We start from the raw sequence: 16,032 nt of genomic DNA, 5'->3' as shown, positions 1-16,032 counted from the left end.
AACCTTCACATTTTCCTCTGTGTGCATTTTTCAAGGACACTCTATGTAGAATTCCTTATGCTACACCAATCATTTATCATGAATGTATAAAGTTAGTCTTTTGGGTCACTAATGCGGAATATTTACAAACATGATGCAGTGTACTTTAAGATTATATCAGTTAACTTGAAGATTTTATCAGCAGCAGCTAGTAACAGCTGTAAAATGGCTGAAATTACTCCACGTGTCTCTGTTACACAACATATGTTCTTCCCCTGGTCTGTCTATGCACCAGCTGAACTTGGGTGGCTCAGTAACTGACCCACCCCAGTAACAGTGCCCCCAGAGGAGAGGACACCTCCTGAGGGGTCGGTACTGTCAGACAAACTCTGTTTACCCAGTGAAGAGCAAATACTTCAGCAGGAACTGTTATTTATCACTATGATCTTTATGTAAATCTAAACATACAGCAGAATACATATACACAACCATTTTGTAGCTGTCAGAACTATTCATACCTAGTAAAAAAAAGTGATGCATCCAACTCAACTACTGTAACTTGATCATGATTATGGCTGCAACTAATAATTATTTTCATTATTATCGATTGATTAATTTCTCAATTAAATAGTTGTTTAATCCGTAAAATTTATTTTTTTGAATTTTTGAAAAATGTCAATCATTGTTTCCCAAAGCCCAAAGTGATGTCTTCAAATGTCTTGTTTTGTACTGACCAACAATCCAAATTTCAAATTTGATCTTTACAACTTAAAAATGGGAGGAGAAAGTTCAAACTAAATCATTTTTAAAGGTGAAAAATGCAAGACTACAAAAGAAAGGGTAAATGAAGTTGATAGCAACTCAACTATGTGACTGTTCACTTGAAATAGCCCTGCAGTTCTCAATTCATATTACACAAATACTGAAAAGCGCAGTTGCACAAAAATCTGCTAAATTAGAGAAACAGGATAAAATATAAAAGATGGCAAAGTAAAAAATAACTTCAGTCTGAAATACAAATCCACTATTGTGATTTGTGAAACTAACACTGAGCCTTTTAAAGCAAGCCAATTCTTCTTATGTCCCCATGACACACCTGGATCCTAATCAAACTCACGAAAGCAGAGTTTTGTGGGCTGTTTTCAACACCTGGCGACACCACACAAAAGAAATTCAACGAGGGCGGCCGGTTGTTCAATCTGTTGATCCATGTCGCCCCCTCACAGCGTTCTCACCTTCCACAGTAACCTGCACCTCCAGCCCAGGTCTCTAAGTTCCCGGGTGGTCAGTAACTAAACACCTGTACCTGCTGCCGTGACTCTCAGTAACCTTGTACATAAGAACAAACTGGGAGGACGCCAGTGTGATGCTCTGGTGTTTCTCTTTGAATAGGATGGAGATTAATCTCATCCTCCTCTACTGACAACACAACCTGTGTTAGACTTTAGGACCAAACAGGATCGTTGGCACGGACCTGACTGTCTAGCCTGAAGTTATGACAAACGGGTTAAGATTAAAAGACTTCTGAAGCAATTCAGTTTGTGATCCACTTGCAAAAGAAGCACAGGTTCAAAAAACAATTATAGCCAGTATATAACCAAATATATCACTCTGGGAATAACGGCACACAAAATAGTTGTTTTTCTTTCATTTGTGTTTGACTTGATAGGTCTGTAATTATACCAATGATCTAAAATACACTTACTTTCTAGGTAGTCAGCATTATATATGCATGTCTAATTTGGAAATTAGAGTTGGGCGAGCAATAAATCAAGCTATTCTTTAACATCCATTAGCATATATAATATTATGTATCATATTAACTTACTTAATTGTGGATCTAAGTTGAGGTTCATTTTGACCACAGCAACAGAAATTGACAAAATAACATTATGGCCAGTTTAGTAAATTACCAAAAGCTCCAGAACTGGTGGAAAATGGAAAATGGAAATATGAACATCTGCAATTTCATGACAACTGTGCGCAAAAATCATCCATCCACTGATGAAGATCATGTGATATGCTTGCTACCAAATGGACCTTGATGTGAGATTGTTTTATAAACCAATTCAGGTAACACATCATGCATTCAAACATGAGGGACAGTCCAACTAAATGTGAGCTTGCATTATATTTTTTTTTAACAGTGACACAAATGGAAAATCCTTTAGTAAAGCACAAATCAATGTTCAGAAACAATCATGAAACACGATTTAAACAGGTAAGAGAGGGACTTGCAATTCGGTCATGTTACAATCTTTAAAAAGACAATTTAAGAAGTATAGATGCTCACACTTACCTTGGCTACTCTCAGAAGTCCTGGACTTTCTTTAGGATGTCTCTTTGGTAAATGAAGCTAGATGTGCTGCAACTCCAGGCAGGAAACTCTGTCTCTGCTGTCACAGGACAGGTGACAGGTGAGGCAGCAGCTCCACACCTGCACTTCTGTGAAGCGTTATAGAAAACATGAGCTGGTGTCTGGCGCCCCCTAGTGGCTGTATTAACAAACAACGTTATCATTATTAACTGGAGGCAGACACAATAAGCATGCTGGCATACTGGTTGGGGGCAAAGTGATTACACATCCTGCCAAGAGTGTTTTAGCAGAATGCTGGAAACATAATGACATACATTTCACAATGTATGCATAGATTGGTGATGCAAAGGCAGAAAACAATTTTCTTACATTACATTCATCTCTGGCTGTTTCCCTTTCCCGTATTTAAACACACAACAGGAAGTGAAATACAAATCAGAGAAATGTCCGGACAAAAACTATTTTGATCAGTATTTTTCAGTCTTAGAGTTTATATTCACAGATGGCTCCAGAGATCCTGATACAGGGTGGGCACTGTTTACTGTATATACATATGGATGACACTTCTCCGCTTCCTACCGCTATGCAAAACTGAAGCCAAACTATCTCCTTTCTGAAAGCTGCCATCTTGCTGTGTGACATTAGGTAGGCTATATTTGAAGCCAGAACGGGTCACGCGCCCTCAGCCATCCCGACGTCTGATAGAGGGTTAAGAGTGGCTGTTACAGCTGTACACCATGACGCCACACCCCTTTTTATATCATCAAATAACTAATTAAAAAGAAACTTATCAGAAAAATGAGCGACTGAACATACATCAGCATCATGAGAACTACGTAAAATGACAGAAATCATCTTTGGGAAAAATGTACCTGGCGGGACATGACCTACTGCAGCCAGCCACCATTAAACGATCCAGATGTTTTGGCTTCATTTTTGGGGAGCTGTCATGACTCCATATTTATATACAGTCAATAATTTGCACATGCAGCGATAGGTAGATAGATATATAGATAGATAGATAGATAGATAGATAGATAGATAGATAGATAGATAGATAGATAGATAGATAGATAGATAGATAGATAGATAGATAGATAGACTTTGTTGATACCCTGAGGAAAATTATTGCGTTACAACAGCATTGTCAGTTATAGTCAATAATAGGAAAAATTTCATTCTCTTATAATGCACCTTACACTTGGAATAATTTGCAAAAGGCCTTAAAATTTGATTTTCTTACCACCACTACAGCTGTTCAAAGGCTCTTAGACCTTATTTTAATTGATTGCAAAAGTTTTAAACTTCACCGTATCTTATTTGTTTACTTGTATTATTCATTGTTTTATTGTATTTTGTTTTTCCTGATATTTTATTTTATTTATTTCTCTTGTTTTATTTTACTTAATATTGTTTTGCACTTTGTTTGTTGTTGTGTTGCTCTTATCGTTTCTTGACAACATAGCAAATGAGGATTCCTCCTCAATGGCCTTTCGAGGTAAAATAAAATGGGAATATACTAAGACTGTAGCCAACTACAAATAGTCGAAAAGACAATTTCAAGAAAAATCTACTTCTTAGGTCATTGAGTAGGCAAAAGACTATGACTTTTTATTTTCAGGTCTCTTAGTGAAAACAGCAGGCAAAATATACCGTGACGTTTTTAAATTTTTAAAAGATACTAGTTTAACTAAAACAATCTAATTTTTTTTATTTTTTTATTTCCTGTATAACCTCTTGTTCCAGTTCAATCCTGTTGGTGGCGGTAATGCACCTCTAAACTGGCTGGTTAACCACCGAATCAACACTAAAGAAGAAGAAGAGGCTACATAGCGGTGGCTAACAGTACAGCCCACTCAATAAGCTGAGTGATATAAAAACAAGTGGTGGTTTCTCACATTTATTTTTGCATTGATTGAAACACAGTTTGACAGGATATTGATGTCATATTGTGGAAGCCAAAACGGCGGGTGAGTGTGTCACAGTGGAAGGTTTTTATATTTCTATTTCCGTGTTGTTTGTAGACGCTTCCAGTTAGCTGCCGCTGCTAGCTGGGCTAATGCTAGTTAGCTAGTTATACAAAATAATCACCAAGAATGAATGTTGATCTACAGAGCACCTGAATTTGTATACCTGTTAATTATCATAATATGCCAGAATATTTGGAGGGGCTAAGAAGGAGTACGACTTGTCATTAACATCGTTACATTATCTGGCAAAAGGCAGGTGTTTTTAAATAGGGTTAACTTCGTTAAACCTCGCTTTTTTTCCTACTTCAGCACACCAAATCACGCCATTTTTGTCATGTGTTTTGTGTGTGTGTGTGTGTGTGTTTTGTTGTTCAGCCGCCGGAGCAAATGGGACCAGCCGGGCCCGGGCTCCGGTGGGATGGGGGAGGCTGAAGCTGCACCTACCGGGGCTCTGGATGCTGCAGCTGCTGTGGCTGCCAAGATTAATGCCATGCTGGTGGCCAAGGGCAAGCTCAAACCCTCTCAGATAGGCACCCCGGGACCCCCTGAGAAGGTAATAAGCAGCATTACAGAACAGTGTCACAGGTTTCAGGCTCTTATGAAATAATCTTATAATTAATTTAAAAACCCAGACAGCTCTAAAGCAGGATAATCAGACTATGTTATTAGAGTTGAGAAATGTGATGATAAGCACTTTGACGCCATGTAACCTTGTCAACCCTCAGAGATTTGTCTACACTGTTTTTCAGAGCTGCAATGAGTAGTCTAGTATTTTAAAAGTACCTCAACAAAAGGATAATCAACAACAATCTTATAAGAGATTTATTGTTTCTGTCTTTTTTCAAGCAAAGTAGAGGAAAAAATGACTCTGTGATAATTAGCTGTTTTTCTTTGTAATACATTATTATGATTATGAACTGAATTACAACAACTAATGCACTGGAAAGCTGTGACGGGCATATTTGTCCTACTTTTTCTGAAATGAACTTAAAGTCAGAGTAAATGATAATGATTATAATTGTTAGTTTCAGCCCATTTGTTACATGATAGTCATCTGTGTAGCACAGTATATCTGGTTGTAAAGCCTTTGTGGACAATATTGCCAATCAGAGAACAGAGTTGTTTCTTGGCAATACTGGATTAATGGGGTTACTGTGCCATTGTAATGAATTGCCAAAATTTGGTGACATTGTTATAGAAAATTATTATAACATTGACCACCCATACTATACAGTATGAGAGTGCTAGATTTTATATTTGGGCAGAGCTCAAAATCATGTTACAGCATGTAAGTTCTAGGAAACAATTTGCATAAGTGTTGAGTTGGTGTTAATTTCATTATGATGGGGTGTCAAATTGAAACTGTCCTTTTCAGTTGGTGTTAAGCATTTCAGAAAACAGTCTGGGAGATGTATGACTCCATTATTGCTATGTAGTAATAAGGGGAAGACATATTTCCACTGTGTATCTGAGAGTTATGTCAAAGGGTTATGCTGATGATAAACATGTGTTCCTCACTGTTCATTGTATACTTCTTACTTTTGGTATTAAAAAATATTTTGTGTTGTCTCTAAGGACTTATCTTCTCATATTTTTATAAGAGCCAGTATTGAGTACATTATACTATGATTAAAATTGCCTCATTCACAAGTTTCTTCAACAATATGAGAACATTCTTCAAAATAGTGCCACCTTAAACAAACACATATATCACTTGACTCTCCTTCCTCTCTCAGCCTGTGAGTATTGGGAAGCCTCCAGTGCCAACCAAAGCCAAGGATGACCTGGTGGTAGCTGAGGTTGAGATCAATGATGTCCCAATCACCTGTAGGAATCTCCTCACGCGTGGACAAACACAGGATGAGGTCAGCAGCAATGTGTATAATCATATCTTACAGAATGAAGTTCATGAATCAGCTCGTTGATTGGTTATTGATGTGTACTGCACCTCTCTTGGTTTATCTGCAGATCAGTAAAGTGAGCGGTGCTGCTGTTTCAACCAGAGGGCGTTACATGACAGCAGAGGAGAAGGGCAAAGCTCTCCCAGGGTGACTACTGACCTCTCATTCTCAATAGTTGATCATGAAAACCACCTCCTGCTGAATAATATTTAACAGTCTCTCTGCTCTTCCACACAGGGATCGACCTCTGTATCTGCATGTACAAGGACAGACTCGAGAGCTTGTTGACAGTGAGTACTTCCTCACCCTTATCTTTAATCATTCATGAATTCATGTTCTTCTACAGATGGTGACTGATGATGATTACAGACTGATGATTTCACTCCCTTGCTCTTCAGGAGCAGTCAATAGAATCAAGGAGATCATCACCAATGGCGTCGTGAAAGCTGCAACTGCTTCGTCAACATCTGTATCCTTCTCCCCCAGCGGGGCTTCAGTCACAGTTTACCAGCAACACAACCCGCCTCCACCCTCGCTGCCCCCCATGACCCACCACAAACCACACTTTCAGTCAGGGGTAAGACAGTTTCTTTTTTGTCGATTTACTTTTAAGAACCAAGATGTTGCCATCATTAGATTAAGGAGATAAGTACAAAACTGCAACACCCCTAAAATGATAATGACTTAGTTTCAGTTTGTGAGCTGAATGTGAAAGCTCTGATTTTGGAGCTTTTGAGCACAACATCCTGGAAGATCTGTGCTTTTGACTGCATTGCCATGCAAGTCTGCTGTAATCAAAAAAGACAGATTGATGTGATAACTTTTTAAAAGTTTTTTTTTTTTTTTAGTTTTAAGTTACTGCAAGTTAGTTTTCATTTAAACAGTGACTGTATAGAAGTTTAAAAAACTCTTTCAAGTAAAATCAATACTACTACAATCTACTGTAAAATAGATGTGATTTGTAGTAGATTGGCTAAATACTCCCCCACACACTTGGATGTTGGAGGGTTGTAATAACCTACAGGATATAGTTGTATTAATGCCCTTATGTTGTTTTCTGTCTCAGATGCACTATGTTCAAGATAAACTCTTTGTGGGCCTGGAGCACGCTATCCTGGGGTTTGTGGTCAAAGAGCGGGTTGAGGGCCCAGGCTGTTCGTACCTGCAGCACATTCAGGCTGAGACTGGGGCCAAAGTCTTCCTCAGAGGAAAAGGATCGGGCTGTTTGGAGCCCGCTTCTGGACGAGAGGCCTTTGAACCCATGTACATCTACATCAGGTGAGTGTTGCACTATAAATTAAGAAAGTCTAAGAACCTTTGCTGGGGAGGGGTTAATTCTGTTAATACAGTAATAGAGTCAGCCACAGTTAGCCTATAGTTATTTGCAGCCATGCGGGTTCACAAGAACTAAATTTAGTCTTTTTCCTTTCCAGTCACCCTAAACCAGAAGGACTCGCAGCAGCAAAAACATTGTGTGAAAACCTTCTTCAGACAGTGAGTAATTTCCTGTTACTGTAAAATGATTTACCATAATACTTTGTCTCTGCTTTTCGTTCTACAACTGGCAGTCTTAAAGTACCTACAGACCTAATTAACTATAGGCCAGTGGAGATGTGATTTCCTTAGAAGTGATTGCTGATGAGTATTATTCAGTTACAATGAATTAAGTATTATTAATAAGTTTATATGCACACTTGTCACAGCAGCATTATTCCAACTTAAAAAACATTTGCTTAAACCAGCAGCACAGACGTAACTATTATTACATAAGCCTACCAACTTGACAGTTGTCAGTTAATATGGTTATTTATGCTCAGTATTTTAATTAGTAATATCACTAATGGCCACTAATGACATGTTCACATTCTCCAGTCACAAAAGTTAATGTTGTTGCCACCCAACTGTGGCATACAAAGCTCAAGTCAGTGTCCAAAACAAAGAAACATGCACTTCCTTGTGGTATGAATGGAGTCATTGATTTGTCAGATGTGCCACTAAGATAAGCCATTGAGCAGTTGGGGCTAAGGGCTTTGCTCAAGGGCACCTTAATGATGGTAATGAGGTAGGGGCAGTGCTGCTTCTTCACTTTTCCTACCCAGAAAGAAAGGGAGCAAATTTTCTGATTCCAGCTTCTCAAATGTGAATATTTTCTGGTTTCTTTAGTCCTCTATGACAGTAAACTGAATGTCTTTGGGTTGTGGACTGTTGGTGGGGACAAATCAAGACATTTGAGTATGCCACCTTGGCCTCTGGGAAACATAAATCGACATTTTGACATTTTATGGACCAAACAACTAATCAATTAATTGAGAAAATAATCAACAGAGTAATCTAAAACGAAAATAATCGTTAGTTGCAGCCCTGCATTTTAGCATGTAACCGTTATGAAACCGTAAATAGTTGTGCAAGTATTCTGTATGTTCTATACCACAATACCACAAGTTTGGGTTTCTATTGGAACATAAGTAAGCATGCGTAGGTTTCATTTATAATACTGACGTATGTTGCAGTTTTGTTTTAAGTGCTGATATGGTTACAACAGTTTTCTGTTTTTGTTTTTGTTCCTTGAACCACCATGACACCTCTTGTACTTTGTTCTCTTTCTCTAGGTCCATGCAGAGTATTCTCGCTTCCTCAATCAAATGAGCACCATGATGCCAACGCAACAAGGTCCGCTACAGCTTGTTGACTTTACGTGGTTTAGACTAAAATAATATAGTGCTGCTTTGCCTCAACTAACAGTTGTAATATTTCATGTCACACATATCTGATTCTAGAAATCACTGAGTGAGCCTGACATGATCTGTCTCCCTCGTCTTCTTCCTCCAGGCTTTGCGCAGCCTCCGGTGGTGAATGGAATGCTACCACAGCCTCCTTATTATCCCCCTGCAGGATACCAGCCAGGCTACCCCATGCCTGTACCCCCACCTCAGCCTGTACCTGTACCACCTTATGCTGTCCCCCCTCTCATACCTCCCGCAGCACCCACAGGTGTTCTCCCTCAGTATCACCTCCCCCTTGCCCCAGCACCTGCCCCCACTCCAGCTCCTGCCCCTGCTCCTGTTCCTGCCCCTGCCCCTGCTCCTGTGCCACAGGTAGGACTGAAATCTTCTATTTTATACAATAAGCGATTTGGTTAATAGAAAAATTAGATGTATTTTGCTAATGCATTAAAAACAGAAACATCACAAAGGTAAATCATATGGGTTCCTTATATTTATTAAAATAATTTGATGTTTCATGGATGAAATCAGCACTTTGTCAGGTGTTCACAAATTAATCCCATGTAGCACAAATTTCCCAAATCAGTTATGAAAACCTGATGCATGCGTATATGTATCATGCAAACATGCAAAGCAGTTGATATTTACATTTTTTTCTTCTCTGCAGACTCTTCCTCCGGTGCCCTTTCTTCCATCAGCTGCAGCGCCGCCCAAAGCTCCACCACCTGCTGCTCCAGGCAACCCACAGAAAAGACGCTTCACAGAGGAGGTACCAGACGAAAGGGACAGCGGCCTACTTGGATACCAGGTGATCAACTACTTTTCCAGCTCTGTTTATACAAAACTTTGTCATTTTCTACCGCTTTTCCATTTTTTTCTTTTCTCCAGTTTACACACCCCTCATCCCATGTGTTTTTTTTTGTGCTTTGTTTTTACATTACTGCAGTTGGTGTCATGTCAGTCCAATCATAATTAGTTTCAGTCCTTAGTTTCGTTTCTGCTTCACTGTCTGCGATTTATCTACAAAATCCATTATATCCTTCCTTTTCTTCAAATGTTTTATATACATTGGTTGAGACAGCGTGGCCTGTTCCCTGTTGTTGTTCACTTATGTGCTTCTAGTGGTAATATGGAGTTTCAGAAAAAGGTATTTTTCATGATAAGCTTTAAGTATCTTTCATGGTGGCTGGGAAAAATTGTGAACATAGTCACATATTTGTGGTAAGCTATAACTTAAAATACATTTTTTTTTAAAAGCCAGTAATTAGTTACATAGAAGTGTCAGGACAGGGTTTAGTAAAGGATGTCTGCTAATCGCGCCTGTGTGTTTTTCTGCTCATAGCATGGACCCATTCATATGACTAATTTAGGTGCAGGCTTCCCAGTGGGCAGCCCCGAGACTACAGGACCCCCACCACCAAGTTCCTCTGGCCCGCCGAGTGAGAGGGACAGGTACAGAGAGTTAACACACAATGTTTTAATTCTTATTTTATTAATCAGATAAATTGTTTGCACGGTCTGTATGCTAAAAACTCAAAGCATCTTTCTGTTGTCCAGTCGGCAGCTAATGCCTCCGCCCCTGTTGCCTGTGAATGGAGTGAGACCCAAGATGGAGGAGAGAAGGGCACCGCAAGGCCCCGTGGGTAAGGGCATTATCCTATGGATTGACAAATCCCTGCCCAAATCCAAATCCACAGTTCCTGACTGTGGACTGTGCCCCTGTAAGCTTAGCCTGGATCTATTCAGAGCCTAATGTAGCGCTGCAAAGAGTAAAGTAAATCCTCACTTGGGCCACCGGACTGTTTCAAAATGTTAATCATGTTACTCAAGCTTTTTAATAAAGCCGTTATAAATTTATACTGAGGCAAATAGTTTTCCCAGAATCTTAATTTTTTGAGGATTTGTAATCTGGCAGATTGGATAAAAGCAGCACCGCACATGCTCAGTTTTACACTGGCCCTGATGCTTTTTATGATTCTTCCAGGATTTTGTTGCTGTGACTAGAAATCTCCAGATAGTGAGGGTGGAGCTATGACTCGACGTTTGTTCAGTCCTTTCACAAGAAGTCTAACCACCTTACCTTCCCGTTCTGATGACATCATCAGTCTGGAGTGTCCCGTTTGTTTGCTTTCCTCACTAACGAGAATCTCTCCTGTTTTTGTGTTTTTCTCTTTTTCTCTGTGTTTTTCTTCTCTTCCATGTATCTCTGGGGTGATGGCGGACACTGATTGGGGGTGGGGCATGACTCGTCCTGTGACGCTGTCCTGCCACTCGATTGGACGGCCCTTATGCTGTCGCTCCCCACCAACCAATGGCTGCTTTCGAATGGCTGCCCCTCTTCTCCTGTGCTGACATAAACCATTATTTAAATCTATTAACTACTTGTTTCTCCCTGAAATGTGTTTGGATATAATTAACTTGCACTGTCTTATTTAAACCATGTGGCTGCTCCGGTTTTTTTGTGTCTCTTCTTGTCTTTCTCTCCCTCCTTTTCCAAATGTGCTACTTCTCCCTTCTTTTTTGTTTTGCTCCTCCTCTTCCTGTTTCAGAGTCTTCAGCGAAGAGAATGAAAACAGGTCTGGTGGCGTACACCGGCGACTCCTCAGATGAAGAGGAAGACCACTCAACCTCCAAAGCCTCAGGGCCAGGTAACCCTGGGGCAGTTCCCCCCACATCCACCTCCTCAGGCTGGACACAAGGGTATCGCTGTCCACCTCCACCACCCCCTCGTGCTAAAACACAGCCACAGCAGAAGTCTATGCCTTTCTGGATGGCACCCTAAAACAGGAAAATCTAAACTCCCTCAGTGCTTTGTGCCCAGTCTTACAGGACGTTCACCCAAACTGAGCCCTTCTTTTTCTAGTACTCATCACTCATTCATCACATGGATCCTAACAGCACTGTGTTGTTCCCAGGATTATTTTAGTACTCGGGTCCAAATGGACTTCCTAATGTTTTGGAAAACTCCTGTTTGTTTTTTTCTGTGCACACATGATAGTTTGAAGATGAACATTAAAAAGACTGACACTTCAAACAATTCTGTGGATGTATAGATGGTCAGATGAGCGATAATCTGCCTCCTGTTTTAATTGGAATGATAACCCAAACTTGGAGTGTTTGAATATGGCGTCTTTGTAAAAACAATATTACATGGCATTGATGTTGTACATCACCGATCAATTTTCATTTTATCCCCAATTTCCTACTTTCTCATCCCCTTTTCCTTCCCATGTCTAAGGCAAACAACCGATCCTTTGCTATTCTGGTGTTTTTGTACAGATGATATTGGACTAATATGTAGTAAACCTATTACATTTATTTCATGCTTTTATGAAATAAATAAACTTAATTTATTGCAGTGTTTGAGCTTTAAATTCATTGCATTGTGCCTTTTCCTTATTAAAGTCTCTTTGCAAAGGGATCATCAAGTGTGCCAATCAGCTGTTGACAGTTGTGTCCTCCAGAATAAACAGTGGATTAACTTTCTGCAGAATTTATGACAAAATTATCTCTCTATTATCTGTTGACTGTAGGTTATGCAATTATAACTTAAAATGGAAAGAAACTTTAATTTATGCGGTATAACTTGCATTGTGCATTCTTAACAAGAATATAAATATTTTCACATTTAAAAACTAGATTAAAAATACTGTATATCATGATGAGCTATAATAAATAATGGACTTCTATTTGGTGTCAGATCATCTCAAGCTCTGGTTCTCTTGGAGGGTTTTTCTTGTTATATTGAGTGATGCGGCCCTCCATGACTGGCCGAAAGTGGCGGATCAGCCCCTGTGGAAGAACAAAAGTACTTTAAAATGTAAATTAGTACTTGTTTGAACTTTATGTTTCATGCTGCAGCTCTATTTGTTGGTTTGGGTCAGTAAATCAATCACCTGCACAGGCCAGGCAGCTCCGTCCCCGAGGGCACAGATAGTGTGTCCCTCTATCTGCTTGCTCAGCTCCCAGATCATGTCGATCTCTGAAACTGCTGCTTCTCCTCGAACAAATCTCCACATCATTTGATCCATCCAGTCCACTCCTTAGGGATGACGTAGAGTACAGATAAAATATCACTTATTTAGATGTACGAAGAAGCAAAGGTTGAGGCGATGTGGCAGTGAACATAATGTCACTTCATGCTGTAATCTGTTAAATAAATCCTGCAGTTCCTTACCCTCTCTGCAGGGGGTGCACTGGCCACAGCTCTCATGTTTGTAGAACTCAACCAAACGTGCGATGGCTCGGATCACATCAGTCTGGAGGAGAAATATGTTCCACTGAGTGTCTGTAGACTGAAGGTGTGGTGTATTTGTGATGTACATTGTGCAGGAAATTATTTACCGATTTATCCATGACTATGACGGCAGCAGTGCCCAGAGCAGTCTCTGCACGCACCAGGTCATCAAAATCCATCAAAACATCATCGCACACGTCCTGCGGGATGATGGGAGTGGAGGACCCCCCTGGGATCACTCCTAATAGATTGTCCCAGCCGCCTCTCACTCCTCCTGCACCAATCACACGAGAGGGGAGAGGAAATCATGTCAACATCTCGCAAAGTAAACCAACATCAACACAAAGGCAGACTGTAAACACACACCTGCGTGCCTCTCTATTAACTCTCTCAGAGGGATTGACATCTCTTCCTCCACTGTGCATGGTGTGTTCACATGACCGGAGATGTTGAACAGCTTGGTTCCAGAGTTCCTCTCCCTCCCAAAGCTGGCAAACCAAGCTCCGCCTCGACGACAGATCACAGGAGCCACAGCAACCGTCTCCACGTTGGCAACTGTTGTCGGGCATCCAAACACCCCTTAAAGGAGAGCGATGCAAATTAGTGAATATAACAACCTATAAAACTATAATTACAGTATAACCCTAGCTCTTTAATTTCTTAAACCATAATTAATCCCTGTAGGAAACCAGATACAGGAGATTATGCAGCTTTTACCTCACCTATGTCTGCAGGGAATGGTGGCTTGAGTCGCGGTTTCCCTTGTTTGCCCTCCAGAGACTCGATAAGGGCTGTCTCCTCTCCGCAGATATAAGCTCCAGCTCCTCGCATCACAAACACATCAAAGTCGTATCCTGAGCCGCAGGCGTTCTTCCCTAAAAGCCCTGCTTTGTAGGCTTCGTTAATGGCCACCTGTTGGAAGAGAAAGAAGGAAAAACAACTATGTGTTTGCTACATGTAGTATAAAACACACTAAATCTATGGACAGACAATCTTCTTATCTATACCTGCAGATTTGATGACTCATTGTAAAACTCTCCTCTGATGTAGATGTATGCAGCACGGGCACCCATGGCTGTTCCAGCCACCAGACAGCCCTCTATCAGCTTATGGGGGTCATGACGCATTATCTCTCTGTCTTTACACGTCCCTGGCTCCCCTTCATCAGCATTCACCACCAGGTACTTAGGCCTAGGACACAGGAGAGAAGGAGACACACAGTGCAGACATGCATCAACAGTCCTACAACAATCTTTACTTTGCGGAGGTACCTTAAATGTCTCTGACAAATCAGATCTGGAAAGTTTCTTTTCCAACCTGCCATCACTGGGTTTGTTCATGAAGCTCCACTTCATGCCAGTTGGGAAGCCTGCGCCCCCTCTGCCCCGAAGCCCTGATATTTTCACCTCATTCAGGATCCAGTCTTGTCCCTTCAGTATAATCTCCTTAGTCTTATACCAGTCACCTCGTTTGAGTGCCCCTTTGAGTCTTGAAGGAGAAGGGAGAGAGAGATAAGTATTTCTACAGAGATTCAGGTCATTAGACACAAGTTCAGGTTGTTGTGCTGAAAATGTTTTCACCTCCAGTCATGCCGGCCATATAAGTTGGTAAATATTCGATCTTCGTCGCTCAGAGGACCAAATTGGGTCTTTTTGGGCTTTTCCTGGTCACAGAACAGAAGACAAAAGGCAGATATGATTGAAATGACAGATATATGAGATAGTATTACTACAAATGAAGGAATTACAACTGCCATATCTACAGATTTTATTATTAATTCTTGTGTATAATATAATTTATATTATCTCAGTTATATAAAATTAAATATAATAAATTGAATATAATATATAAATATCCATTTGAAGAACTCTACATATGACACATCTATGAATTTGTATTTAGATGCTTAAGATTTAGGCTTTCAAAGTTTTAAAATCAGACTGACTAATAACAGTTAAAAACATTTGGCGAGTGGCACAACTCATACAACTTATATACAACATAACTGGCAATAACTTCTACAACACGGTGAGTATGAGCTGTAATAAGTGGACTCTGCAATCAAAAATACAATTTATCTGACAATACAATTCAAACATCTAACTAATCTAAAACAAAACAAAAAAATGAAAGATACTTGGAAAATTCACCTCCTCGCTTTAAAAAATGAGGAAATTCAGTATACTCAGTCCAATATCCATCACAGGTTACTTAAAATATGGGGGCCCTTTATTGAACCGTATTAGGACTTAGAAGCTAATTGTGTCAGACTGTATAGGACTTCGCTTTAATGGGTCTTATCTCGATAGTCTATTTGTGACCCTCAGTCCACCTGAGGACACTTTAATCGAGGGACTTTCAGTCATCGTCCAAACTGACATGCATATGTGTAGGGTGAATTGCTGTAATGTGGGACACTAAGCTTCAGTGGGTGTTGGTCTTCCTAAAAGAAATGAAAGTCAGGAAAACAAATGGGTTAACAAAAATCTTTGATGTCATGTGATCAGAATCATGACTTCTCAAATGTCCAATCATCCTACATCTACTGGAGTTTAGGTGCCCCATATTATACAACAATTCACCCTGCTTTGGGCAGTTTGTTTGTTTACTTTTGTTTTCCTTTGTCATGTCTATCTGATCATTTTTAATTTTTGTAATAAAAAAGGGGGGAACAGTTATAAATAAGATTTATATTCACTTAGAAAAACGTTTAAAGAGATTATTAAACATTTGGGTGTCCTCTTTTTTTTTGTTAGTCATATAATAAGCTGAAAAAATATTAAACCTTTTCTAAATTGTTCCAAATAGCTAACCGAATGTCGTCACCATAAATTAGCTAATTGGAAGGGTTTTTGTGTTAATTATTTCTATTGGATGGAAAAACCACCATCCACCCAATAGCTGC

At 39.9% G+C, this 16,032-nt stretch overlaps 2 protein-coding genes across 4 annotated transcripts; one reads left to right on the top strand and one right to left on the bottom strand.

Moving 5' to 3' along the window:
* Nucleotides 1-4,119: 4,119 nt before the first annotated feature.
* khdc4 (KH domain containing 4, pre-mRNA splicing factor) lies at nucleotides 4,120-12,251 on the top strand. 3 transcript variants are annotated; one of them, XR_009925372.1, is made up of 14 exons: nucleotides 4,120-4,266; nucleotides 4,642-4,819; nucleotides 6,003-6,131; nucleotides 6,235-6,314; nucleotides 6,405-6,457; nucleotides 6,566-6,744; nucleotides 7,234-7,445; nucleotides 7,601-7,661; nucleotides 8,777-8,837; nucleotides 8,997-9,262; nucleotides 9,558-9,698; nucleotides 10,261-10,342; nucleotides 10,448-10,533; nucleotides 11,440-11,462. XR_009925372.1 is itself a non-coding variant. In XM_062422418.1 (14 exons), exons 1-14 carry the CDS (start codon nucleotides 4,238-4,240, stop codon nucleotides 11,670-11,672), a joined length of 1,818 nt encoding a protein of 605 aa, XP_062278402.1. In that variant the 5' UTR covers nucleotides 4,120-4,237; the 3' UTR covers nucleotides 11,673-12,251. The 3 variants fall into 3 exon arrangements, 2 of the variants coding, with proteins under 2 accessions (XP_062278402.1, XP_062278403.1); XM_062422418.1 differs by having other exon boundaries at nucleotides 10,233-10,342; nucleotides 11,440-12,251; XM_062422419.1 differs by lacking the exon at nucleotides 11,440-11,462 and having other exon boundaries at nucleotides 10,448-10,590.
* A 335-nt stretch (nucleotides 12,252-12,586) lies between these two features.
* On the bottom strand, nucleotides 12,587-14,497 carry LOC133983355 (NADH dehydrogenase [ubiquinone] flavoprotein 1, mitochondrial-like). The gene is made up of 8 exons (XM_062422421.1): nucleotides 14,445-14,497; nucleotides 14,135-14,318; nucleotides 13,850-14,039; nucleotides 13,494-13,706; nucleotides 13,235-13,401; nucleotides 13,068-13,149; nucleotides 12,787-12,932; nucleotides 12,587-12,682 (listed from the first exon to the last, which is right to left on the bottom strand). Exons 1-8 carry the CDS (start codon nucleotides 14,480-14,482, stop codon nucleotides 12,587-12,589), a joined length of 1,116 nt encoding a protein of 371 aa, XP_062278405.1. The 5' UTR covers nucleotides 14,483-14,497.
* Between the last annotated feature and the right edge of the window lie 1,535 nt (nucleotides 14,498-16,032).

The sequence above is a fragment of the Scomber scombrus genome, chromosome 7 (genome assembly GCF_963691925.1).
Source record: "Scomber scombrus chromosome 7, fScoSco1.1, whole genome shotgun sequence".
NCBI lineage: Eukaryota > Metazoa > Chordata > Actinopteri > Scombriformes > Scombridae > Scomber > Scomber scombrus.
The sequence above is the reverse complement of the archived record's forward strand: the minus strand, read 5'-3'. Positions and strand labels throughout refer to the sequence as shown.

Coding starts and splice junctions, on each gene's coding strand:
- khdc4 (XM_062422418.1), top strand. CDS start 4,238: ATGTCATATTGTGGAAGCCAAAACGGCGG. Junction 4,267..4,641: donor TGTGGAAGCCAAAACGGCGG/GTGAGTGTGTCA, acceptor TTTGTTGTTCAG/CCGCCGGAGCAAATGGGACC. Junction 6,315..6,404: donor AAGGGCAAAGCTCTCCCAGG/GTGACTACTGAC, acceptor TCTTCCACACAG/GGATCGACCTCTGTATCTGC.
- LOC133983355 (XM_062422421.1), bottom strand. CDS start 14,482: ATGAAGTGGAGCTTCATGAACAAACCCAGTGATGGCAG. Junction 14,319..14,444: donor AACAAACCCAGTGATGGCAG/GTTGGAAAAGAA, acceptor CCTGTGTCCTAG/GCCTAAGTACCTGGTGGTGA. Junction 12,683..12,786: donor GAGCTGCCTGGCCTGTGCAG/GTGATTGATTTA, acceptor GTTCTTCCACAG/GGGCTGATCCGCCACTTTCG.